This window comes from Xiphias gladius, chromosome 11 (assembly GCF_016859285.1).
Source record: "Xiphias gladius isolate SHS-SW01 ecotype Sanya breed wild chromosome 11, ASM1685928v1, whole genome shotgun sequence".
NCBI lineage: Eukaryota > Metazoa > Chordata > Actinopteri > Istiophoriformes > Xiphiidae > Xiphias > Xiphias gladius.
In genome coordinates, this window is record NC_053410.1 from 8,775,558 (window position 1) to 8,802,968 (window position 27,411).

A 27,411-nucleotide genomic window follows, 5' to 3' on the forward strand; every position below is an offset into this window, starting at 1 on the left:
TGTGTGTGTGTGTGTGTTTGTGTCAGCGACAGGCTTGTATGTATGAGTCCCTCTGCAGGGAACAGGCCTGTACCATCTCTGCTCCATCTGACCACTTCTGTTGTTCATACATGCACACGCACACACGCACGCACGCACGCACGCACACATGCACGCACACACAAATAAAGAAACACACAGACACACACACACACACACACACACACACACAAATAAAGAAACACACAGACACACACACACAAACGCCACCTGGCCTCCCAGCTTTGGGCAACAGATGTGGCAGTGCCAGCGCTGTGCCAAGCAGCCAGGGCCGGATGTATGGCCTGGCTTGTCCTCCTCACAAACTCTTTTTCCTCTCCCCCTTTTCTCGTTCTCCAATCCTGTCTTCGTCTCCTCCTCCCTGTCTGTTCAGTGCTGATGATTCTCCTCTCCTCCCTCGTCCTCCCTTCCTCGCCCCCATATTTCATCCACAAAACCCTAACCCTCCAATCCCTCCATACCTCTCTCTACTGCTCTCCACCCTAATCATCCTTCCATCTCTGCCCTCTCTCTTCTTCGTCTCTCCTCCCCATGTCTCCAATTTTCTCTTCCTCTGCCCCCTCCGATCGATTCCCATCGCTCATTCCCCGTACTTGTCCTCCCTTCCAGACTCCTATCTTTCTGTCTCCTCCTCCGCCCTTCGATGTACCATTCTTTAAAATTTTCTCTGAGGTATCAGCTTGTATTCTACCATTCGTCATCATTTTCTTTTCTTTTTTCACCCTCATCTCACACCTCTTCTCCTGTACTCTCCTCTGCCTCTCCTCTGGTTGCATCCATCACCAATCTTCACTGCACTCCTCTGCAGATATTTCTCAAAGCATCTTCCTAAGGCATTCAACTAAAAAGCTGTCCAGATTTAACTGACTAAATCTATTCAGTTTCATTTGGTTCGTATCTTAATTTCTTGTGCAGTACTACAGTGTTAACTATGAATATACAGTATGCAAGTGAATACATGGGCATCTACATCAGGCCTTGTGCCAAGAGGTGAAAAACCAACTTAACACTTATCAGATTATGTTCAGTAGCCAGTGATATATGGACACGAGAGTAAACAACCGCACCACCATGGATCCATTTATTTATTATGAGACAAACTGTAGGCCCCATGATATACTGCATATTCTGTACAAATAACTTGATAATTCTGTCTATGTTTCCAAAATTAAGCAACTCAAAAAAGGCCAAAAAGGTTGTATGTTTTTTTTGTTTGTGTAATTTGTTTTTCTTTTGAGCCTCATTTGATTTTATCTGCTATACTTCACTTTCTAACCTGTTTTTATTAAAGGAATTTGTTAAAGAAAGTCTATTTGATTGATATGTTCACCCGATGTTAATGTTATACACCTAATCTTAACTACGTCCACTTTTGGGTCCTCAGGAACCATATCTGACATATCTAGTCTCAATCATGGTATATTTCCTGAATGTAATAATCATTAGTTTGATAGCTACAGTACAGCATTAGAGTCTGGATAAATGTAAAAAAAAAAAAAACAAACAAAAAAACCCTGAACTTCTTCAAACATAAACACACAAAGAATTCAACTGTGATATACTGCCTTGACCAGCCTTATTGTCTTCAATGTAATATACAGTAATGTCAAAATGTCAAACTGAATGTAAAAAGTTTAGTGTCTTAAAAAGTAAAATTGATGTCCATCCAAAAACCCAAATTTTGAGTACTGTAAATTTGGATTAAGTCAACTCTGTCTTCTGTCAGATTATGGGACACAGATTCTGGGTGACCACCAATTTTTTATTCCAAAACTAAAATGCCTGGAAAGCAAACACAAAGTTTTCCTGTCAGTCTCCATTTATTGTTTGAACAATGAAAGGTGATGGTGGTGATTACGAGACTGAGAGACATTAAAATGAATCTTGTGAACTCATTAGCTGGTTAATTACACATGTCAACGACACTGTGGAGCTTGTTAACCAGGTGTAGACAGATGATATACTGATAAATGGTTAATTAGAGCATTCAGTGAATTATATAAAGCATACCAACGCTGTGAAGACTGATGACTGACAAGATTTTTCGACAAGCCATGAGTGAAACTGATGCAATAACTGTTGTACCATTTCACTGTGGCTCTGTGTGATGAAATCACAAGAACATTTCAGCAACATCTCATGTCAATTTACATGAAAGACTTGTTTTGCATTGACATTTAAGAAATATAAAAATATAATTAGTTAGAGGATATCGGCTATTTCATGTCCTTCAACTGTAAGACATGGGTTCCCTGATGAAGTGGCCTAAAGCAAGACATTCCCTACGACCTACAGAGGTTCTGCTCTAAACTGATATGTTGCCTACAGGGATTAATCACAGCAGGTGTATCAGTATCATCATCATCACTGTTAACCTGTTACAAGACACCCCCATTTTTGTGCACCAGCTTGAATAGGTTAGTGTTCTTCAACCCTTCTGATTACAGTCATAACTCTGGTCTGCTTTGAAAGGTAACTCTTTAAATTTTATAACCAAAAAGTCAGAATGAGTATAAGAGCTACTCAAACAAAGTTACAGAGGACCAAACATGGTGGAAATATAAGTTTTTTTTGCCTCGCCTGTTTTTTTGGCATAAAAAAGGGAATATAAGGCCTGTAGTAGAACCTTTCATGTGGAAAACACTTTGGAGCCATAGCCACAAGTCTGAACATATTCTGTATCAACAGCTGTTGCAGTGATATGAGGATCCTAAAATGCTTTGCACAGAAGGAATTAGCAAACTTAGAGCTTCTGGAACAGACCAAAACACACCTCAAGTAGTAATACCAAGGCCAACGCATCGCACAGGTGGGATGGTGTGTTTTAAAAGGTTAATTATGAGCCTACAAAGAAGTAGGGAGAAAATGCAGGTACTTGGACACATTGCTACTAGTCCTTCTGTATACCTCTTAAGATTAAAAAATGTCACAGTTTACAGCATTTTTCTGTTCTGTACTGTTCACCAAAGGCAGTAAATATAAAAAAAGCTCCAAATTAGTGCATTAGGAATCCAAAAAAAAGCTGCATCTTTCATATTGGAATTTGTAAGCCTGGGATGGCTGGAATGTGTTTTTCCCACTCAAAATTGCTGTTCTGTGTATATACAATGTAACGCTACAGGTACAGTGGGACAGTGACAAGAGGCTGTTTTGATGTATATACGGTAGGTAACGTACTTGCTACAGAAAAGTTATTTAGGGGGTAGGGCAGGTCCGCATCCTGAGGTTTCTCTTTGTAGCCGATGAAAGAGCCGTCTGTCTTCAACAGGAAGTAACGTGGTCGCCAGTTCTTTATATATTCACCTGAGGAGAAAGATGGATACAAAGACAGGGAGGAAAATTTAAGTCAGATCAATTAAAACACTTGGTGCAAACACAACTGAATTCAGATCATGAAGGCAACAGTGATGATGATGCTGAAGGCAATAGTACACTCAGGGTTAATGATGATTACAATGATTATGATGATATATGGAAAGCATTAATAGCAATAGTGATTCTGGTCACGATTTTAAATACAGATTTTATTTCCGAGACAGATAAGAGTCTGTCAGCTCAACTCTCGTCTGTCCAAAGGATATCACACACATACACACTGTAGTGTTTACACACACACACACACACACACAAACACACACACACACACACGCACACAAACACACACGCTCGCACACGCACAAACACAAAGTATCTCTGTGACTCCCACAGCGCTTGCCAGATTCAGATCGGATTATCATGTAAAAAATGACAAAAACATGTTTACCAGCACAACTATCCATGCCAGAAACATCATCTGGCTGATACATGGGCAGGTGTTGAGGTGATGACCCTTCTACCAAACACACACACACACACACACACACAAGCACACTGAATATACATATACACACCTATGAACTCACAATTTAAAAACAACCATATACACACATACCACCGGTTGCCAGCAAGGGAGGAAGAGGAGAAGAGGGATGAGATAGGATGAGATGAGACGAAATGACATGAGATGAGGTAAAATTACACATGGAGAATAACCCTTCTTAGACCGCAGCAACAAATAACAACATCTGCTGAGCAGCTGGTGGCAAAGTATTACCCAACTAGTTGGCACAGACTGGCACTAAGGTGGCACCACAGCTTTATCAGATGACCCACTGCAGGATTACATGAGTGTCAAACATTTCCACACCACAGAGGCGGATAACACTTACTGGAAACAGCATGGACACACACATGGATTAAAGTACACACGTGTGTAGATTCACACATAGTTGGACGAGTACAGTGAGTACAAATACAGGGATGAAACTGTGCGCACACATGCACAAATGGTCATAGTACACGGCTGAAGTAATACTGAGACACACAACTCTGATGAAAGAAACTGACAATCTCAACACTTTCCAAAGCTGGAGGCTGTGTAAACATTTCACTTTCTCATTTCAAACAACAGCAATAAAAACCAGACACAAATGGTCCCTACTTCTCAACCCCTTTTTAATTAACCAGCCGTTCCATGACATGCAAACACACACATTTACTCACCTTGTGAAGGCAGACTAATAGACAAAAAGATGAGTATATGCATGCACACATAAACTTAATCTAAGATTGGTAACAGCTCTGATCACCTTTTTAGGCTAATTCACTGGGAGATGAGAATAGGCAGCGTGTGTATGTGTTCTATTTGTGACATCCATTTAAAGCGGAAATGACAGCAGGCCGTGCTCGTTAACACGTTGCAGAAAAACACCTGCTCCGCGGAAGGGACCGTGCGACTCCGGGCCCTGCCGGTACCTCTGGGTGCTGGTGGTGGTGGTGGTGGTGTGTGTGTGTGTGTGTGTGTGTGTGTGTGTGTGTGTGTGTGTGTGTGTGTGTGTGTGTGTGTGTGTGTTCGGGGGGGGTTAGCAATGACTTGAACCACCTCACAGGGACAGAGAGAGACACAGATAGACAATGATATACAGATAAGGAAATGCTGCTGGGTGCCAGTGTGTCATCAGGATTACCAAATCACACCTCTCTTCTCCTCTCTCTCACTCTATTTTTCCCTTTTTCACAAATCCACCCACTCCACTGTTTCCTTCTACTGTTATTTCAGAAACAAAGCATATTCTTTGGATCACTTGATAAACACAGTGCTGTGAGAGGGGCTGAAGGGGAGGGGTGGAAGAAGGGATGCAGAGAGGCATAAGGACGAGGAAGGAAAAAAGTTATAAAGCAAAGCAAAAAAGAGATGCAGGGGAATGAGGTTGTAAGTAAGCAAAAAGAGAATATCTCATCAATTCTGACCGAACCAAAATGTATAAAGTGAACCAAACTCCATGTGTTTTATGTACCTAATGTGCTATTAAAAGCCTGCAAAATAGAAGTATTTTTTTCAAATCTACAAACTACAAAGGATGGACACAATAAAAACAAAAGCTATACAATATAATTAAAGGGAATAAAATAGCCTTGCAATAAAAACTGAGTGTTAGAATGTTCAATTTTTGTAGAGACTGTGTCAGAAAGCTTGTGAATCAACTTTATGGAAATATTTGAGGCTGTATGGTGATCTTGATTTCATTCTAATGTATTTTACACATTTTTCTGTTACTGTGTTTAAATCCCATAGGTTCACATCAGACAAAACATATATATATATCTGTGCGAACACTTTGGTTGAAAGGTTAGAGAAATTAATACTTGAATTTACAAACTAGCAATGGAAGAAACTGATCATTTTGGAAAAAGAAACTTTAAACTGGACAGGAGAAAGAGATGTATTGACTGACAAAATGGATGAGGATGAAGAGAAAGTTAAACTAATAAAACTATTATAAACTGGCAGTGGTGACTGGTTTGCTGGTCCAAGTCCAGTCATTTCTCTGAGTCAGTTTCTAGATGAAGTGTCCAACCAATGGAAGCCTGTGGCTGGCCACTTCATCGCTCAGCTGTCCAGTACAACTGAAAACATTTAAGCAATCCTTCTGGCCAGGCCTAGACGGCGTGTATGTGTGTGTGTCGAGATGCCGTTTGTGTATGTGTGTACATAGCCACTGGGGGGCTGGGGAGGGGGCAGCCAGGGGTGGCACAGACGGGGAGAAGAGATGGACAGTTATCCACACATGCCGGTCCAAACAAACACAGGAAAACGCACACACATGCACACACAAAACGAACACAATTCTATTTCGACGGTTCCAATTCTTTGAATGATCCAATGGTGTTCTGTCAAGCTATCCCGTCTTGGCCCTGCCTGTAATGAGTCCAGCGAGCTCTCCCACTCTGGACAGCTGGAGAGCCACATGTCTCTAGTTTGGACTGCTGGAGAAAGCAGAACAGCCGGTCTCCTTCCCACACCATCTCTCTCGGACTACTCACGTCAGTTTCATTTAGTTTTACTGCACAACTTTTACTTTTCCCTTAAGGCCAATTAGTAAATACTACACTACACAGTGCTTAAGACAACAGGAGTCTCTTGTTTCTTGTTAGAATGATAGGATATCAGTAATACAGGAGAACGTGGGTGACTTGACAGATTTAACAAACAGAGGATATTTAGAAAGATAAGAAACTATTTTGAAGTGTAAATTCTGGGCTAAATTTTTTCAAAACAAGGACAAAATATAGACTTGTGCGGCAATTCTAAAGTGCTCTCTTCCATCTAATTTGATGTCCTAATTGGATGTTTACTCATACTTTTCTAAAATCTTTCTGTTCCTTTTACTTTTATGGGTAGGAAAGTATTAAATAACATCATAACTCTGATTCAAAAAGGTCTTTATAAACAACCACATCCACTGGTATGATAAGGTAAAGGTTGCAAACTTTCCTAAGTGTCTACCCCTCATACTTTCTGTTTTCACCTTTTTTGTATGAGCCACATACGAAGAATTAAAAACTAAACTAGACTTTTTAAAAAGTTATTTTGGAATTTCTAGGAGAAATAAATCTTGTTGGCACATCCTCCAGTTGCAGCTTGTGGATTTAGCAGTAAGAGGCAGAGATGAATCAGCTGTGACTGTGTTGGTTCCAAGCTTTCTGATTGGACAATTACAACAACGCACTGACTAACTTCCACTCAATTAGTGAACTGATTAACTATTCATTTCAGAACAGAGGGGGAAGGGGTAGAGTATGAGAGAGGAATGCAGAAAAAAATAGTAGGCAGGTACAAACGATAAGGCTGAACTTCAGCCAGCAAAACAGTTTTGCACAAACTTGCAAAAACTTTACAATCTCTATTTCTCTAACACTTACTCCTTCAGGATACCTACACACCTCTGCTCTCTTGCTTTGCTGAGGAAAAACCTTGATGACAATTAAATAAATAACTCCATAACTATGTGAGCTCACCAGCCATTTGTTAATCAACCCAAACAGGGATTTAATTTAATGCTTTGGCCGAGGCTGGAGCTGATATGCAGATGGCGCAGAGACAGGGCTGTGTGACTGGCACTCTGGGAGCTAGGGGTAGTGGGTGGTGGTGTATAGTGGTAGGGGGAGGCGGAGGGAGAGGGTAGAAGGGAGGTTCTTCCACGTTCCAGCACATACACAGCAGCTCACTAGAAGGCAGAGGAATGTATCTTCTGGCCACATAACATCACACATGCACACACTCAAACACTGTATATACATACACACACATTCAGTGTTCCGAGCATTAACACGAAGGGTTAGGCTATAACCGGACCGAATAAATAACAAGTGTACTAACCAAGTATCTGATTAGTCAGCTGGCTGGTTGCCTAAATGATAAGATGACGGACCAAAGGAAAAGCAAACAGTCTATTTAGATTAACTAGACAAAGGTTAACTTTCTCCCTCGCTTACTGAGTGACGGGCAGGTTGTAAGTATGTAGACTCAATAACTGATAAAACTACATGGTGTTTAGATGCTGGAATGATTTGATCAATTGAATAGTTTATAAACATACTGAATCAACAGTTTTGATGATATATTAATGATTTAAGTAATTTTTTAAAGCAAAAATGCCAAACATCCCTGGTTTTAACTTCTAAGAAGTGATGAGTATCTGTCTTATATAAGAGAAAATTTTATATTTTTGGATTTTGAACTGTCAGGAAAACAAGTAATTTGAAGAAGTCCCATTGGGCTATGGGAACGTGTAAATAGCATTCATCATTATTGTCATCAACCATAAAAATAATCTTCAGTTGCAGGCTCATGTTTAACAGCATTAAGGTACTTTAATTCAAACTTTGTCATATGTACCATACAGTTAAGTTAAGTAGGTGACAAGTATTAGTAAATTTAAAAGAACTTTTTAGGCAGAGTTCACCGAGATGTAAATATCTACTGCACAGTGTAGCAGTATGGGGCTTAACCGTCAAACAACAGCAGTGTGCAGTCAAATTGATGGGTGGGTTTGAGCTGAAATGATTAGCTGGGTGCTTGATCTGATCTCCTTATAGAAGGAGGTCACGACATCTCCAGACACAACAGTGTGTTGAGGGGTTTTATGTGTTTGTGTACGTGAGCATTAGCGGCTGATACTTGAGTAAAAGCAGTAAGGGAGGAGGCGGAGGGAGAGAGATTAGCTAAACATCAGGCAGGTAACTGTTGGGTAAAGGAAGTGAGGGAAAGGGGGAGGCGACAGTCTGAAGCAGAGAGGGCACTGGGGGTTAAGAAAGTGGGGAATTGCGCAGTAAGACGCTTGAAGAAGACTTCTGTCTGACAGTCTGTCCATGAGCGCTAGAAGCAAGCAAGAACGCATGTTGCAGTGGTGCACAGGACATTTGCAGTTACTCTTGCTGTTCCAAACAATGTTGATCAGTGCGACTTGAGAGAAAAAATGAAAATAGACTGATAAAAGACGTTAAAAAGACTTTTCGCACAATCTGTACAGTCTCTTTCATTGTGCATGTGTGTGATTACGAGGATAGGGCTGTGTGCGTGACCCCGACCACAGCAGTTCTAACTCCAGTCTGCTCAGACATCTTAAGGCGAATCCAGGTTCTTTAAAGCCAATCCACTTACAGTGCATTAGTCTCATTACCACATCGGGGCTGGACTGGTGTTAGTGTGTATGTGTGTGTGTCTGCGTGTGTGTTTGTGTGTGCATGGTTGCTTTAAATACAGTCACCATCACTGACAACGTAAAAGTGGTGCTTTGTGCTACCTGTAGAAGTTCACAGGGCAGTTTTGCCACTTATGTAATGATCATATGGGACTAGAATGAGGGGGGAAAATGATTTCAAGTATCAAAGAAATAAATTCAGTTTGAAGCTGGGGCTGCAGCTGGGTTTTAAGTTTTAGTGCTGGAATAATTGTACAAGCCTTTGGCTCAGTCTGTGGAATGAGACTACATGGAGGCCACAGCAGACTAGATATGAAGAAGATGCTAGAGTGAAAGATAAGGGTAAAGAAGAGAGCTGTGCAGGAGACAACAAGAGACTAAATGAGAAAGAGAGTATGAAGTTAAGGCTACGGCGGTGACAAGAGAGCTGGCACAGGGCAGGGCAGCCACGAGACGGCCAGATTGAGTGGAAAACCCATGGGAGTGTGGCCATCCCTTGGGGGCTACTAGGAGATTTCACCCAGCCAGCTGCACACAGCCAGAACCTCGTGGTTGGCTGTGCTGGATACACATACACACACACATGCAAGTTGCCCTGGTGTCCCTCTGCTCCCCCAGCTGGTACAGAAGGAGGCACATGCACATGCAAACACACACACACACACACACACACACACACACACACACACAAAAATTTCTCTTTTACTCTTCTCCCTTTTCTGCTCCTGTGTATTCAAACTTCTTTTTTTACTCCCCCCAGCTCTTCTCTCTTGCAATACCACTACAGTCCAGTAGATGGTGGTGGCTCCCTGGAGCATGGTGGCCACCGCTGTGATGCTGATACGGAGCTGGAGAGTGACTGACAGACACACTGCAGCCAAGACGCCTCTCATCCTAATCCCCCTCCCAGCAGTAGTGTGCGTGTGTGCGTGTTCGTGTGTGTGTATTTATTTATTTTTTCCCCTCACACAGACAAACGCACGCACGCACGCACGCACACACGCACACACACACACACACGATTGGGACCATGTGTGTGTATGTGTCAGCTGGTGTAAGTGTATTTCTGCATACAGGCATCCAGTTATCTTAAATCTGTATACACTACGTGTGTGAGTGTGTGTGTGTGTTAATACATGAGTGCTTGTTCCTGTGTGTTGTTGGGGAGGAGGCAGGGTCCGCTGCTTCCTAAAGCACCCTAGGATTAGTGCGGTGTTAGCATATTAGCATCTTAGCTGGAGGGCTGCTGCTCAACACCACCTGTGCCAGATAGGAGGCTGTGGCTACACCCCCCCACCCATCACCCACACACATACGTAGACACACACATTCACTAAGTGGGTGGGTGAAGGTCACTTAGCTACGACTACTCCATGCTTACTGTCTTAATTCATCACTGTAATTACATAAACTGTCTCTTTACAGGCTTTATGTTATTACTACAAAGATAATTATTTTTCCTTCATTTTTATTATCTGCCATGCTTTAAATATAATTAATCTCACCTTATTTTAACATATTAAATTCAATGTTGTAAGTTGGCGATTTCTGTGACATTACAAAAGTAAACTGAGAGACGGCTAATTACAAGAACAACGCTTTACTGCATAAGGTATCATTACAATACGCAGCTATTTTAAGGAATAAAAACAGAGAGTTGGCCAAAGGTCAGTCCTATGCCTAGACAACTGAGGAGTATACCACTTGATTTCAGAAATTCTATATAATATAATTACACTCTGAGAAGTCAGGTCAAAATGTACAATTTAAGGCTGCTCGACTGAATTTAAAATTATTTTGCAGACACAGTGTATTTTGTTTAGCACTGATACATGTAAGGTTTATCCTAGAATTATGAGTCACTTGGCAAGACAGCAAAACTCACTCTCATCTCTACAGATGTACTGCCACCTTTCACAGCTATCAAATGTATGTAGTTTTAAGCCCCATTTCAATACCAAACATTGAGTCTTTTCTTTGAATTTCAAAAAAGAATAAACATGCAACACCAAAGAATGAAATACCAAAGGATGCTGTTTAAATTTATAAAGTGTACAACTAAGGACAAGTTTTCCTCCTTAATGATGTAATTCAAAGGATTTTGTGATGGCCCCTCTGCCCTTTTTGCCATTTTCCTGCTCTGTGCTCTTCTGTTTGCTGAGGCTTGTCTTGTGAAGCAGGATCATTAGAGGCAGGAGACACACCTGGGCCCAGTATGACCTACTGTACAGTACATAAGGCTGGGTCAGCCACCAGTCAAGTAAGAACTCTTTTCCCTCACACATTACAGACTGGTGGCTTCTGTTTTTGGTTTTGCAAAGATAACAACCCATCTCTTCTCATCCACCCACCACAATACTGATTCTACAGACCTGCCGCACTGGTTTGTATTCATAGATTGTCACAGTCTAAGAGCAGGACTGTGACAGTTTAATCACAAGATATGAAATTAAATGTGAAAAAGAAATTTAACAATGGAAGTCAAAGTACTGTCCTTCAAGCTAGAAGAGTGAAAAAGGAATGAGACTGGCTATCAGATTCAATCTCTTACCAACACATGTACGAATAACCTGTCATATGCTACATTTCAAAGTGTTGAGCACATGCTGTAGCCATACACTAGGAAACTTATATGACATTATTATTGACCAGATCAGGCAAACTCAGGTCTATATTATACTAAACCCTATCAATAATATTAAACACAGCTCAGTTAGATGGTGTATTTCACCTATATCCACACAATCCATCCACCCACACAAATACATAGGCATAACATGCCACTGAAAGCACAAATATTGATCTGTTTGGATGTCTTCTAGCATGTCAAGATGGTAAAAATACAATCAGAGCTAACTAGTACAAAAAGCCCTTGCATTCAAACACCCAATAACATTAGGGATGCCATGCTGCTTGTGTTCTGAAAGCAGTGGATCCAATGCGATTAGGAAACGCACACACAGCCAATGAGCAGGCTAATCAAATTGCACTGATTGCTGGTATATTGCCTCTCTCTGTTCTCTCCTTTGGACGGCATTGTATGTTGGCATCATTGATTTCTTCATTTATTTTACAGTATATCATTGACGTTCATATTAAATAGAGTTATTTCCAAATCGCTGTACATCCTTTTCTAAATATAACTATTAGCTGAAATTACATTCAAATCCACAAAACACCATCTCTAAAATACAGTAGAACCTCTTTAAGTGTCATCGCTTTCAACCGAGGACATCTATTGTCTTTTACAGTTCTTTTAATCAGAACAATTTGTGTAATTTTGTTTGACTCTAACCTATTTTCAGTTGGTGAATATGTGAGAACTATAGTTCATAATCACACAGAGGAGTCGGTTTCTTTGAGTTTCCTTATTAAATCTGACATTCATATTTAAATTCTTATTCTGTTCTTTTGTGTTATTGGATGTAAAACCATCCAATCAAAGGAACAGACTGGGCAGCTGGATCAATCAGTCAGTGAGATTAGCTGTCAATCAGAACAAGAAGGGGAGGGTCAGGAGACAGACACAGCTGTCTAAGTGTTGCCTCCAACAGGCAGGCAACAAGGAGTTTGTGAGTGTGTCTGTGTGTGTGTGTGTGTGTGTGTGTGTGTGTGTGTGTGTGTGTGTGTGAATGTGTCCGTGTGTGTGTCTGTGTGTATCTGTCTGGTGGAGAGGGGCTTAACCAGCCCAACCCTGTCCAGTTGAGCAGTGGTGAACAGGTGCAAAGCTTTGTGCATGCTTGTGTGTGTGTCTATGTGTGTAAGTCACTATTATTCCAGAGTGGTTGGCTCCATATTATTAATTCAGAAATGCCGGGCTGGGGCTGTGGGCGGCAGCTGGCGTTACGTGTGTGCATGTGTATATATGTGTGTGTGTGTGTGTGTGTGTGTGTGTGTGTGTGTGTGTGTGCAACATAAGACCCCCCTGGTCTTTTGTGAAGCCCCCCCTCCTTTCCTAGAGCAGCAGAGAAGCATTGTGCTGTATGTCTCCCCTGTCTGCCTGTAAACTTATATACACTGCACGCTCACACGCAATACACTCTGTCAAAACAGATACACACACGTACACACACTAGAGCACAATAGCCCAGCCCAGCAGGCACGAGTAAACAATCAAGTACTATACCCCAAGTACTATCAAGTGCCCACCCACCGCAGCCAAAAACACACCCCACCCTCCCAAAACACGCACACACGCACACGCACACACACACACACACACACACACACACACACACACACACACACACACCAGCCCTGCCTCATTCTAAAGGATCCATTCATGTGTTGCACTGAAGGGCCGACAGTAAGTGCTCTCCACCTCACTAACTGCTGCTCTCTGCTCTCCCCTCTGTCCTGCCTGGCTACATGTCTGTCTGTCTGTCTGTCTTTCTCTCTCTCTCCACCTGCTCAAGTGTATGCCCATCTGTCAATCAGGGTGCATTCACACTGGTCATATATGGATTGGTTGACTCAAACTCTATCTAGAACTTTAGTTTGTACAGACAGGTGAGAGCGATGCCAACTGGTAACCCTAGTGTGACACCTCTATCTCATCTGGTTTTGATGCAATTCCAAGCATAAGGTTTGTTGGGGAAGGAAAAAGAGGTACAACACTAGGGCTGAATGTTATGGGGGAAGAAAAAAAAATAAATCATATTGCGATTATTTTTGAGATGAGTCACGACTTTAGTGGGAATTTAAATTTTTACATTAAATTTTCAAAAAAAAAAATAATAATAACGATGATGTGATCTTTGATGGGGTCTGTAACAAACAAGCATGTTCCTTTACATTTGGAGTATATGATTTGCAAGCCAGGTCATCTCTGTAGCATCACAATGCTTTATAATGGAATGTTGTGACACATTTTACCTTTATCAAAAAAATTGCAGCTCCTGCGATTTGGATATTTCACTTGGCCATAATCTGATTTTGATAATATTTCGATTAATTGTTAAGCCCTATACTAGGACTGTAGTCAACCAAAGAAAAGCTTGGTCGACTGAATTCATACCCACTCTTCAAATAATCGATTGGTCACATGGAAAAATAAAATCTGCACATTATCTCTATAATAATGAAATTGGCCAAAGTGCACTAAGTGCACTCTACCTGATAGCCTTATTAGTGTAAATTAATTCTACAAAAACCTGAAAAGCTAGTATTTGCAGCATATTAAATAATTTTAACCTAATTCATTTGTATTAAAATGCCAACCAGTGTGCAGCTGCCCATTTTTATATGATTTCCAAAAGTAGAACTATATCAACTGGTGATCTCAGCACAAGAACTACTGAGGAATATACACTCAAAGTCTCAAGTATTAACACAAAAGCTGACAGAGCATCCTAACGCAGACAAGTTACCTACCGTTTTTAGATAATATGCCCTGTCGGTTGTTGAATTGTGATATATAAACTGCTGTTTGCAAAGTTTACACTCGACTTTTTCATCCGTTTTAACAAATTGCAGCCAAATGGACAACTTCTTTGACATTATGTCAATTAGTTTGGAGCTGACTCCGAGTAAATGTTTGGTAAATGTTCAGTACATGTTAAATGAGTTAGACCTAGCAGTCTTCAGTGGGTTGGTCGAGTTAGAAGTTGTGAAAAAGAGGGTTTTCACACCTAGTCTGTCCCTCTCGCTGCTGAAAATAATAGATTAATCCTGGAAGGCTATTGATGTAGCGCTTTTCTCCTTATGAAAGTAACATCGGGGATTGTCTGACCTATGAGTGTTTGGTCAGGCGAGAGCATATCAACCAACCAATCGAGCAGTCAACTGGGAGACCACAGCCCTACCCTATACAACACATCGTTATATCCGGATGAGTCACAGTTTTATGGATATAAGGAGACATGTGATAGGTTGCAGTTAATCATGTTTGTAAAGTACAGCATTACCGCGCAAAAAAAAATTTTCAGCTTCTGCACTATTGTTAAAATATATTGAAGAATATATCTGAATCCCCCAATAATACTGGTGCTCTCTGAACTTGCCTGCCTGGCTCTGCAAGATACTTAATGAGCAGGCCATGTCCCAGGTCTATTCAAACTCAAGATATTGTGTAGAAACACTCAAACCACGGAGCAATATCTGAGTATGGCAGATGTTCGTCCTCTTTTCTTCTCTGTTCTCCCCCTCCACCTCCTCTCATACTGCAGTCCACCATTGAAACTCATGTTCCAGTCGCTACGCTGTGAGACATCTGCACCTCACTCACTGTTTCTCTCTTTCTTTTATGTCTCATATTTCTTCTTTATACACACACACACACATACAAAGATAGAACTCTGTTCTTGTTGACAGATGGCAAGTCAAAAATTGTACAGCCTCAGCCTCTGAAAACACAGATACACATACCTTATGCACACACAAACACAGAAACAAACACCACCTCCTTGTCCTCCTGTCCCTTTGTGCCCAATCCCCTGTCAGATGTTTTGATTTGTTTCTTACATGCATTAGTGTGTGTGTGTCCCTCTTTACCTTGGTATATTAAGCACTAGTTTAATGAGAGCTTGGTGAGGAGCGGGTCCCAGCCAGTGGACCATATGGGGGACATTTAGCCCCCTCAGAACAATGAGCCAAGCCTTGCTGACATGATTACCAGTGCCGTCCGCTGCTCTACACTAGTGTCAGATTTGGAATGAGGAATTTTATCATGGACAGCTAATTAATGACTGGAGACTGGCAACAAGAGACGGAGGAGGCTGAGGGAGGATGAAAAATTCTGTCACTGTTTGGTCTCTTCTTCCTCTCAGTTTTTTATCAGGCTAACTAACTGTGACTCTGAGAAACATGCATACACACAAAAGATTTACATGGGAGCACACACATACACAAAGAGAAGCATGTAAGTTGGTTACATACAGTCACATTTTCTGGTTGGTTGAAAACAGACATATTTGTTTTATTCCTTTCCTAGAATAACCCTAATGTTGATCACATTTTATACACTTGTCTGCCTTGCATGGACTGTACACACTGTTCTCAATGTGCATCTTTGTGAATGCATGTATTTATTCGTGGCTCACATTTTCAGTGTGTCTGCATGGCACAGCAGGCTTCAGATAGTGGTTTAGTAATCCTGTCAGAAACAGATTACAGGTGGGAAGATATAAATAGACTGACTGTCCCTTTAACCTGCCTACTGTGACATCAGCATGCAGCTCAACTATTAAATCAGGCATAACAGGAGCAAACTCAAACCAAACCCACCAAAAGCAGTCCATAGTAGCCATTTATTTACCCACCAAAATGAACAGCTGTTTTCCCAGGTAGTCACAGAAACAAGCTTTCTCTGTGTCTTTACGTCACATCTGGGTGTCAGAACAGTTTTATCTGTAGTATACTTACAAACAGATATTACTATAACAGCTAAACTTACCAGCTGTAATGATATGATAGGACTATCAAGGTTGCAGTGACACTATACGTTAGCCGACGTATTAACCCGTTAATACATCAACTATACTCATCAAATCTGCTGGTTATCTTGAGACACTGCTGCCTAAAACATGTATAAGACTCATAATATTTTATTCAGGGTACAATGTACAAAATAATAATTTTAATTTAAATATATATCCCATTTAAAATAGTGTTGTTATCAATTTAAAGAACGCATCAATGTGACGTATCAACTGGAATAAGATCGAAATATATCATGGGTGATCCAGAAGATTAAATAAGGTAGCCGTGTTCAGATTTATTTGCAGTATGGAACATTTTGGATAGCCACGAAGGGGCGTCAAAAAATGTTTAAAATTATTTCAAATCATACAGTAAATTGTCATTTGTTTTTGGTACAGTATGTCTTTGTTACACACAAACAACAAAACTGACTAACTGTGGTTATGGATTCCCAAATCTCTGCTCACCTATGCTCAACAGTCAGGCAAGGTAAGGACTAGGCCAACTGTAAACTTGACTTGAAAGTGGCTCTGCTTTACATTAGTGTGGTTGTGTCTCATCGGACAACCGTCACACAGGGTAATCAATTCAGAAACACTACATAAAATCACAAGTGCCTGCAGTAGCCTCAAACAGCTGCTGTCTTCATGGTCTCAACATAAGCTTCTGTAACAGGTTGCTGTCTGGAACGGATGATCTGTTTTACAAGTGAAGCAACACAGAGCTTTGTGATAAAGTAGCAAAACGACAAGGAGAAAATGCATCAAGGATGTAACTGATGTTCCAAAGCGACAATGGTTGTCCAGTTGCCCTTGACAACCAGATGTATACCACTGTCCACCATTATAGGTGTTGTGATTGCCCCTGTTCAACACCACTTTTCCTGCGCCAAAAAACACTATACCCAACTCACTCTTGCTTACAATCATCTGCTCAGGTTAATGAGAGTTCAACACGTCAAGTGTGTAATTGAAAATCATATAATCAGCATCACAAAATAAATCTGTGCCAAAACATTTGCAAAACTGAGCAAAAAAAAAAAACTAAAAAAGAAAAAGAAAAAAAAATATCACATTTTCAGCACTGACATATACTGTATAGTAAGCCAAAAGAGTGTATATTTGATTATATATAGTACCCCATCATGGAGAAACAGCAGTTTAGAACAGCGCACAAAAAGCCCTCTAAACAGCATTTCCCATAAATACACAATTTTTTTGTAGCTTTTGGAAAAAAAAAACAACAACAACACTGTTTTGGTATAATTTCTTTACAGGACAAGGTATTGATCAATATTACACAGACTTGGATGGCCAATGAAAAATTAAGTGGAAATATAAGACCAAATGGTAACACTCTGGGGTCCTTCCCCTGCCAACCAACACTTACACTACCTGTTAACCACTAGGCACTAATCTGTTGGCCTAAATCAGCCAAACCAACCCCCACTCTAACCTGCCACCTCTAATCAGCCCAAAGCCTATTCCAACCAGCCCACAGTACCTTACAATGTTAGACTACAAACTACCCCTTTGGTCTAATCTGTGTGTTAGCACATTTAAACATAGAATCTGTTTTCAGCTTTAAGTCAAATTGCTTAGTAAAGTAAGGACAGCCATTGGATCAGCATGGAACACGACAGAAACATCTAATAGTTGCCTGTGGAATAGTGGTGGATAGAAACCAGTTGATGGGGAAATGTAGGTGGGCAAGAAACCTAGGTGTCCTTGGAATTCAAAGAGGCTCTGCACTTAAAAGACCTCCTTGTAATAAAATCTGTGTACTGTTCTGCTGTCATTTTCAGAAAAGGAAATGAGTACGTGTTAACGCGCAACAATATACAGGATATGCAACAGGTGAGCTACAATGGGGCAATTGAGATAATAAACCAATATTTAAAGAAATTCAAAGTAAAACATGTTTGTTGTTGTATTTGGGTTACAAGAGTCAAAATGTCTAATGAATTTAGTTTAAATGTTGATTTACAGAGTATTAGTATATTTCCAAAAATGGGATGAAACGTGAATTTGTTACAAACTGCAATACCATCATCCTCTTCAATTGGATTATTACCAGCAGATAATATACAATATGTTTGGTCCTTATTACCAGTAAACATGCTGTGATGTATAGCATGATGCAATGAAGGAAAACATTTGTAACTGAAATTTTAAATTTTGGATTTTGACATTGCTTTGTCCAGTGGGGTGATAACAGTTATATTTCAATAACAATGGTAAAAATAATAATCTAGTAGTGAATGAGTGTATAAGCGTGAAAGCATGTGCATGCATCCATCCAGACTGTGATCAAATGTTTTGAGATCAGCCAATGGTCCTGAGCTACAAGCTAATCCCATTACTCAACCTCTCCTCCCTTCACCCCTCCTCTCTTCCTCAATCCAAGTTTTCCCTCTGCAGTGATCAGCCCTCCATTCATTGATCCACTCATTCATTTATCCAAGACTGCCTTACACTACATTAGTTCATTCACTCACTCATCCATTAATCCATCTCTCTGTTACCATGGCCTTTACAAGGATGATTCCCACCACTTACCACTCATCTTACTGACTGACTGAATTTGCAGATTTGTAAACCTTCAGGCTATTTAGCTCAGAAGCTGCACATTATAACCTACGTTTCTGAACTTTAGGTACATATAAGTTTAAGGGAAGTTAAAAGCTACAAAACAGAAAGCAGCTACCCTATTGTTAATTTATAACTGGAAATTCACATGCAATGAAATGTTGAGTCAAAGTAATGCCAACACAGTTATAAAGTAGTTCGGTGACAAATCTCTTCACGTCCTCTCTCTGACTGGTTTTCAAAAGTCATTCTAAGAAGCTAAAATAGAAACAGAAAATATAATTGAGCTCCTACGTAATAGGAGAGGCTGCTCATTTCTGTTTAGTTTTGTACTGTGCTTTTAAATTTTTTTTATCTATTACATCCTCCTTTGCATGTACCAGATTTGCTGCCAGTAACCATACATATCACCACAAGAGGACATTATTCTCTGTTGCAGCCTCAATTTGTGACTGTGTCAAATAAAACAGGTGTATTTTTATATAACATTCTTGCCAGGTGCAGCTTCAATTTGGAGTTGAATTTAATTTCAGGGTTTATCATCTCAATTTTCCACTCAATAACTTTGCAAAAACAAAAATAGCAAATAATGAAGAAATACTGAATACCAAGGTGACACACTCTCTGCTGCCTGTCTGTGTATGTTACCCATCTGTCTTTCATTTGGTTTTTGTAACCCGCTAGTTGCAGGTCTCTTCTGTATTGGCACGTTGTCTGCCTCTGTTCTATGCTGGCTGTATCTGTCACAAACTATTGGTCTCTCTGCCTGTCTGTCCTGTGCTGTTTGTCTGTAGGCTCTGCAGACTATTCTGTCTGTTTGCGCTGTGCTGTTGGTCTGTCTTACTGTCTGGCTGACTGCCATTCTCTGCAGTGTAGAGTGAGTCATTCTTAGGACAATGGAGACAGTTTGTAAAGCCACACTGGAGCGTACACTTCCTCCGGATGTGCAAGGGGATGCCATTCATAACAAAGCCTGCACTGTCTGCTTGTCTGCTAATGCCCCGTATATGCATGTAAGTTTGAGGAACGGAGGGTATAGAAAGAGGAGTGCAGAGAGATGGAAGGTGATACATAGATGTAGAGAGAAAGAGAATGTGAATAGCGATAGGCGTAAGTTGTGTTGACAGGCTCTACAGCAGGGGCAGGCATGAGGAGGAGGAGATGAGAGGAGGAGAGGAGAGTAGAAGGGCGACACAGCAGACAGTGGCGGTGGCGGTGGCGGCGGCAGCAGCAGCAGCAGCGGCTGGTGATTGATATCAGAGATCTGGCACTGCCACCTGATCCAGCCAGCCAGCCTCCAGCAAAACTGAACTCATTGAACTCACTGAGCCAAGATGGCCGCCTCACTGCACTGCACCCAATGAACCCCACAGCAGTCTAACGTATACAGTATAACACAGACCGTTCTCAAAGGGATTAAATTGTGGAGATGGATAATACAGAGGAAAAAGTATAAAAGAGGACAGGTGTGCTGCTTCGTATTTCAGCTCGATGTCTATCATACAATCATGCCAAAATGCATTAAGTCACAGGTAGGGACACATAAATAGACTTACAGTAAAGGCAGACATTGAATATCTGATGAAGCCACTTCCTGGCTGTCTCCACAGTGAAAGGGCCTGCGATCAGAATTCTACATATTATGGATGTAATTTGCAAACAAATGATGTAAAGTTATAGGGAGCAGGGCTGAACAGATCTAAAAGATACACAGCCACACAAAGACATGCAGTATGAATGTATACATAGCCTCCAAGAGCACCCTGAATTTTTACCCAAAATGCTATCAAACAAATCAATAATTTCAACTGCAGCCTCTAAAATTAATGAGCTGCCAGAAAAGAAAAAAAGAGTAATACTCCCAATTACTGAGATGTTGATTCTAATATTATGAGTGACTGTGTTTGACAGAATATGGGCAGGTTATTTGTAGTGGAATTTCTAGTACGTTTCAGAGTTTGAATATGTTTGATTATAGTCCAATGCAAAGGGACCTTTAGAACTCAAACATATTTAAACCTTTAGCTGAGCTGTCGCAGAAGCATTTTTGTATATTGTACTTAACATTTGGTGAAACGGAACTAATCTTAAATACAAATTTGAAACTGAGACTCATTTAAAACTCTGCAGTGATTCTTGAATTGTCTCCACTGTTCAAGAATCACCTGTGTATCTCAATAAATGCAAGTACAGAATATAAGAACAATCCATCATCAAAGCCTCATGACTTCACCACATAAACCTGATAATATTTTTATTTAATTTCTTTATAAATAGCTTACATTCTAAAGAATGTACAGCTATACACAGCTATTCAAGAACTTAACTGAAGGAATTTGAAGTAATTTGAAACACTACTGTAAAAGGACAAGTATGTGCAGCATCTTCTTGACTATCTTATGTTTGTCTCCCAGGAGAGTTTAAGAAATCAAACAATTATTATTCTTAGGTTATTTAAAAAATGACGCAGCTGTATCTTATCTGATTAGTAGCTTTGCTTAAAAACACTTCTGGGGGAAAAAAAGTTACAAAGAAAAGATGATGGTGTTCTCCCCTTCTCTCTCTTTCAGTGTTTCTCCTCCTCTCCTCCCTCCTGGCCATCTGTTGTGCTGACTGCCGTGTGGGTTGATGCTGGTTAAGGAAACAGTATCCTCGACTACACTGGCTGACTTTGCCCTCTGTGGCCTCACATGGGCTGACAGACGGTAAACTCCTGACCTAGGTGGAAATGAAGTGGAGTTCACTTCAGATTAAGATTTTTAAGGTGCAACAAAAAAGCCCTCTAACTTCTGTTGACTGAAGGGACAGCAATATCTGATTTTCAACCATAAACACAACATTCAACAACACCACAATGTCCTTCCGAGGCTGTACCTGTCGCTCACATCTATCCACCAGATTTTCTAGCGTCTTTCATTCAAAGTATCTTTTTAAAAATTAAGAACGGAATAACATGTTTCCAAATACTGGTTATTTTAGTTTTCCTTGAAAGTCTGCTGCCTTTATACCAGACTGTGACAGATTCTGATATTATCCATTGTTCATTATTTACAAAGATAAAGAAATGATGCAGCCGAAAGCACTCCCAACTCTGATTTAATGAAAGGAGGAACAAAATCATCGCCATGGTAGTGAGCATGTGAGTACTGAAAGGCTCAGTCATCTGAGGATGTTCCTGAGGTTTGTCTCTGTGTTCCAAGATGATGATTAGCGGTTAGTGATGTACAAACTATGAGTTCATATACAAAAAGGTAGAGATGTTTGCTTTTAATACTTTTGTTATATACATTCATTTTACTGCTTTATTTAATTACTCTTGTGCTTGTTTTTATTCGTATCATCAATTATTATTTGGTTTTTTATCTCTTATCAATCAAACAATGTAACATCTGGATGAAGCACTTTGTGTTTTAAGTTGGTATGATTGACTGAAGGATGGAACAAAGGAAGTTACACTACATTTTACTTCAGTAGCCCATGTGAAGAAAGCCTTCACCCCCTCCCCTTCCTTCTTGTCATTCTGTGTAAATGTTTCCTATTGACAGTCTGACACAGTCCTTAAGCCCGGCGCTGTTGGACATGCTTACTGAGGACAATGCACATACAGACTACTGTCAGTGATCAGCATCCACTGACATATGTAAGTTGAAGAGTCTACTATGTGTGAGTGTGCGTGTATGTGGTTATGTGCTGTATACATTTGTCATGTTTGACCAATTACTCTAATGGTTTGTGGCTTGTCAAACAACAGCTACACACTCACAGATACACAAAGTCCCTTCATAAAACGTGCAGAGAGCTGAGCATACCCATGAGGGTACATGAGTAAGAAGTCATCACCAATACTTTGAGCTATGGGAAATACTAATAGACACATTAGTCAGACAACAAAAGAGATAGTGAAATAAGTTAAAAGAGTATAAAAATAGACTTTAAGAAACATTCAGAAACAACGGTCTCATGAAATCTTCATCATCACTATTAATTACCCATTCCAGTCAAATTATTGCAAAATAAAACACCTTCACCGAGTTGCTGCAACTGTGCAGCCACTGAAAGGACTCACTAACTATTAATTATTAATTTCTCCAATATACACATAAATTTACACCTAGGACTCTGTATCACTTCCTGATATGTGGATGCATCTATGAACATGTGATTAGCAGTATAAAATCTCTGTGCAAACAATAGCATTATCAACGCATCTTGGTGTGCAGACCTAAGTATCTGCATATAGCTCTTTTATGCCTAAATCATGTGTGACCTGTACATTGTACATGGGTAAACAGCAAGAAGACTATCATATCAGTAGAGCACATGTCTAACACAAGGGTATTGCCCTTGGAACAGAATTTATGACAACACTGATATAAATCTCTGTCGCGCATTAAGACATCAATATAATGATGACCAAGATATTACAGCTTACTTTAAGAAAAACCTCTGCTTAAGTAGAACTGGGGAAAAAATACAAATCTTCTAAAATCTTTGCATCTAATTACCATTAAATAACTTTTTTGGCAACAAAATTCTACCATATTGGAAGCATATACTTCAGCTGTTGTACACCAGAACTGCATGAAGAAAATGTAACTAATTCATCTAGCATAAAATGATTAATTATTAGTTTACCAAAAACACAACCTGTTTGAACAAGTTTTTACCTGTATATGCAAACAAGAATAGGGATAATATATTACTCTGATTTACCCCATTGCTAACATGAAAAGAATCAGATACATCACTGCTCATTTAATCTGCAAGGTTTAATATTCAAATAGACAAGAGCTCAATAGTTATTTAGGTAATCCTTTAACACTAATTTCACAAAAGTTTTTCATAATTGATTTAATTAAAAGGTCTTAGAGGCATCTACAAAGCACGTATAGAGATCTCTGCTCCCTTCCCATCTATTTCACCAGACTTTCTTTCCGATATTCCACATATGCAGTCTTTTAGTTTCTCTATTTGTGTCACAGTCTTCGTGTCACTCAGTTCCAAACAAAACAATAGGCATTATTTGGTAGAAGAGTTAGAAAGTAAAAGGACTTACAGAGAGTCAAAACACAACTATATGTAATCTTATTAGTACAAAAGATTTTATGTGTGTGTTTGTGTGTGTGTGTGTGTAGAGGTTTCACTTCCTTTCTCGGTCTGTCTCACTGTTTCGTTTCAGTAAAAAGCTGTCTAATGAGTAAGACTGCAGTCACGACCTGGACAGTGAGTCAGCACCCCGACCCTGCTCCTCTCCAGACACAAATACAGACAAAGATTTAGCATTTGATGCAGACAAACATTCATATTCCTGACACAAACAACCCCCCCACCACAACACACGAACACGAACATGAACACACACACACACACACACACACACACACACACACACACACACACACAAACTTCCCTACAACCTCTTACTCGCTCATACATTCATGAACACTGGTAGTGCTGCGTCGTGACTGGGGCGATGTGTTCCTCTTAATATGCACAGACGACTGTGTGAAGATCATACTGGCATGCTGGCACACATAGACAAAGATCCTCCCCTCTATTTCAGCAAATTGTATAGAGTGTGTACTGTATTTGTGTAAGTGTGTGTGACAGAGAGAGCATCCACTCCATGTAGTAAGGAGCACTCTGTTATCCAACATGTTCTCCTACTATATCTTAGTGTAAGCCTACATTACCCAGAAGCCAGCAGTCTGTTATGCATCATGTCACTTCCTGTTCAACAGTTTGTGTTACACATTCCTAGACACCATCACATAGTCAGGGGGATGATGCTCATTGGCCTAAAAGTTTGGAAATCCCCCTTGTTCTACCCCTGAGGCTCTCTCTCTAAAACACACACATTCACGTACACTTACACTTGTGCCTGAAGGAATCAGCACCAGCAGACACATGACCCCATGAAATCGTGTTTTTTTAAGAAAAAAATGCAAATTCCTAAATTGCTTCACAGTTGGTGCTGCAGTCATCACAGAGCCACTGTATATCACTTTGTGATTTTGATGGTTTCTGGTCCAGTTTGGCCCTGCTACAAATGACTTTTCACCTGTTGCAGCAACTACTCACTGAGCAAAAGCATTGAATGTCTGAGAACAGGGAACTACTATCTTTGCTAAATGCTCTTTAAATATCAGATTTTTTTTTCAGATTTCTCAATCATTTGGTTGTAAACAGGATGTGTTGTCAGTGTCCTTATTGACTCCACCCCAACCAACCAAATGTCATATGACTCTCAGTGACACCATTCAGGATTTTCTATAAACTTAAGACACAACTACATTAAATAACACCTCAGAGAGACAGAACTAACTTGATTTCACAGACTAGTAGACACACTGGCCTGACAGAACACTATGCACCAGCAGTGTAACTACAGGCCTCGCACATGTTATCAACTGCACACACACATTTGTGCATACAAATACATGAACAAACCCATGCACACACTCTTTTTCAGTCACAACCTGACTGAAGCACATAGAGGCTTAGCAAACAAACTGCCAGACAAGCTAATAAAATAAAGAGACACATCCCTATGGGGGAAAACGCACACACGTATACAGTCGCACAGTAGATAATCAGACATCCATGTGATCACACACACACACACACACACACTCAGTCGCAAACATTCACATCCTCCCACTGGCACATGTGGACAGCCACAGCCAGGGCCTCAGTCTAGACAAGAAGCAGAGAAGAAGAGGAGAGAAAATAGAGGCAGAGAGTAGGGGAGTAAAAAGAGAGGTACTGGATGTACTTACCCCGTTTCTGGAGCCATCCCTCTCTAACGATGGTGACATCGCTCATGGTTCCTTCACGCCGAGTCTGATGCCGCTACACGCCTGCTCCACAGAGAGAGAGAGAGAGAGAGAGAGAGAGAGAGAGAGAGAGAGAGAGGACAGGAGGAGAGGAGGAGAGGAGAAAAAGAGAGGGAGAGGAGGAGAGGAGGGGGGCAGGCTCTCCCAGCCTCCGCGTCACTCTCCCTCCCTTCCTTTCCCGTTCACCCTCTCGTTCGCACAGTCTCTCTCTCAGACACACACAAACACGCTCTGTTGTTGTGTACGTGTGTGTGTGTCGTTTTGCTTCCTGTTGTGGCTTATCTCCCTGTCTCCCTCCCTTCTTCTTCTTCTTCTCCCCCTCCTCCTCCACCTCCTCCTCCTCCTCTCTCGTTCCCTCTCCAGACCTTCCTCCTCACCAGCAGTGACTCAGCCTGGAAGGAAGTGAAAGGAGGGAAAAAAAATAAAGAAAAAAGAAGGCATGGATTTATATTTCTCCTCCTCTGCTGCTCCCTCTCTTTCCCTCCAAAGCCCTTTCATACAATCTGACAAGAGAAACAACTAGTTATTGTGAGGACAAATGCTCCCTCTGCTCTTCCCCTACCCAATCATACACCCAGTTCCTCTTTCTGTTGCTAAGACTCTCACTGATAAACAGGATGAATTATTGCAGAGCTCTTGATGAAACAAAAACTGTCCTTGATTGCCTAACAAACATCCCTGAGCTCTACCTCTCATTCATTCATAGATCTTTTCTGTTCTGGTGAGCAGGTTGTGCTGTGTGCAGAAGTCAGTCTACCTTTCTGTGCTCGCTGTATTTCTGCATGTCAAATTATTTTGTCAACATGTGTGTATGTGGGTGTGTAGGCTGAGGTCTGTACGTGGGAGGTGGAAGAGCATCTCAGGACTGTAGAGTAGGGCTTGGCTATAAATAGCAACAACGGCAGTTAGGGATGCTCTCACATTCTCTGCCCAAATCTCCTCTGCAACTCTCTGTCATCTCACTCCCGCTCTTCCCTCCTCTCTCTCTCACTGCATAGCTGCCGTGTTCACCTCAAATGCACCCTACTACACTGTATTAAACAACGCGCAACAACACTACGCTGCTGAGCTTGAATGGAGATCAGCAATACGGCGGCAAGGCTAGCAGTCGTAGCTATCAAGCTGGAAATCAGTATTCAGATCAGCTAGTGTCTGCACTGCCGCAGACACTTGGAGGGACTGCAGCGTCATAATGAAGGCTGGAACAGACTTACAGATGTACTCACATACACGCACACAACCTAGTGTGTTGAAGCAGCAGAGTAGTGACCAATCTAAAATCAGGCGAACAAACGCAAAGTAGTACTGTACACAGACAAGTTCTTGGTCACAAGGGCTGCTACAATGATCTGCTCAGGCTTTCACTTACTTTGCTTTTTTTTTTTTTTTTTTTTTTTTTTTAATTAATTGTTGTTGGTTTTAGTAGTCCCAAATTTAGGAGATGTTGATCATCTTTCATGTCTCTGATAGGGGCTAGATAAGCCAAACTGCCAACAAATTGTTAAT

At 40.7% G+C, this 27,411-nt stretch overlaps 1 protein-coding gene across 5 annotated transcripts in view; it reads right to left on the reverse strand.

Annotated features, from left to right (window-relative positions):
• The window catches only part of akt3a (v-akt murine thymoma viral oncogene homolog 3a), a 59,713-nt gene that overhangs the window by 27,692 nt on the left and 4,610 nt on the right, over positions 1-27,411 (reverse strand). For all 5 annotated transcript variants that reach the window (XR_005708435.1, XR_005708437.1, XR_005708436.1 and 2 more), the window contains exons 2-3: positions 25,849-26,297; positions 3,217-3,342 (exon numbers count right to left, since the gene is read on the reverse strand). Coding sequence is in view for 2 of the 5 variants with exons in the window: in XM_040140046.1 (XP_039995980.1) it covers positions 3,217-3,342; positions 25,849-25,894 (172 nt within the window). In the remaining 3 variants the exon portion in view is untranslated. The remainder of the gene's footprint in view (positions 1-3,216; positions 3,343-25,848; positions 26,298-27,411) is intronic.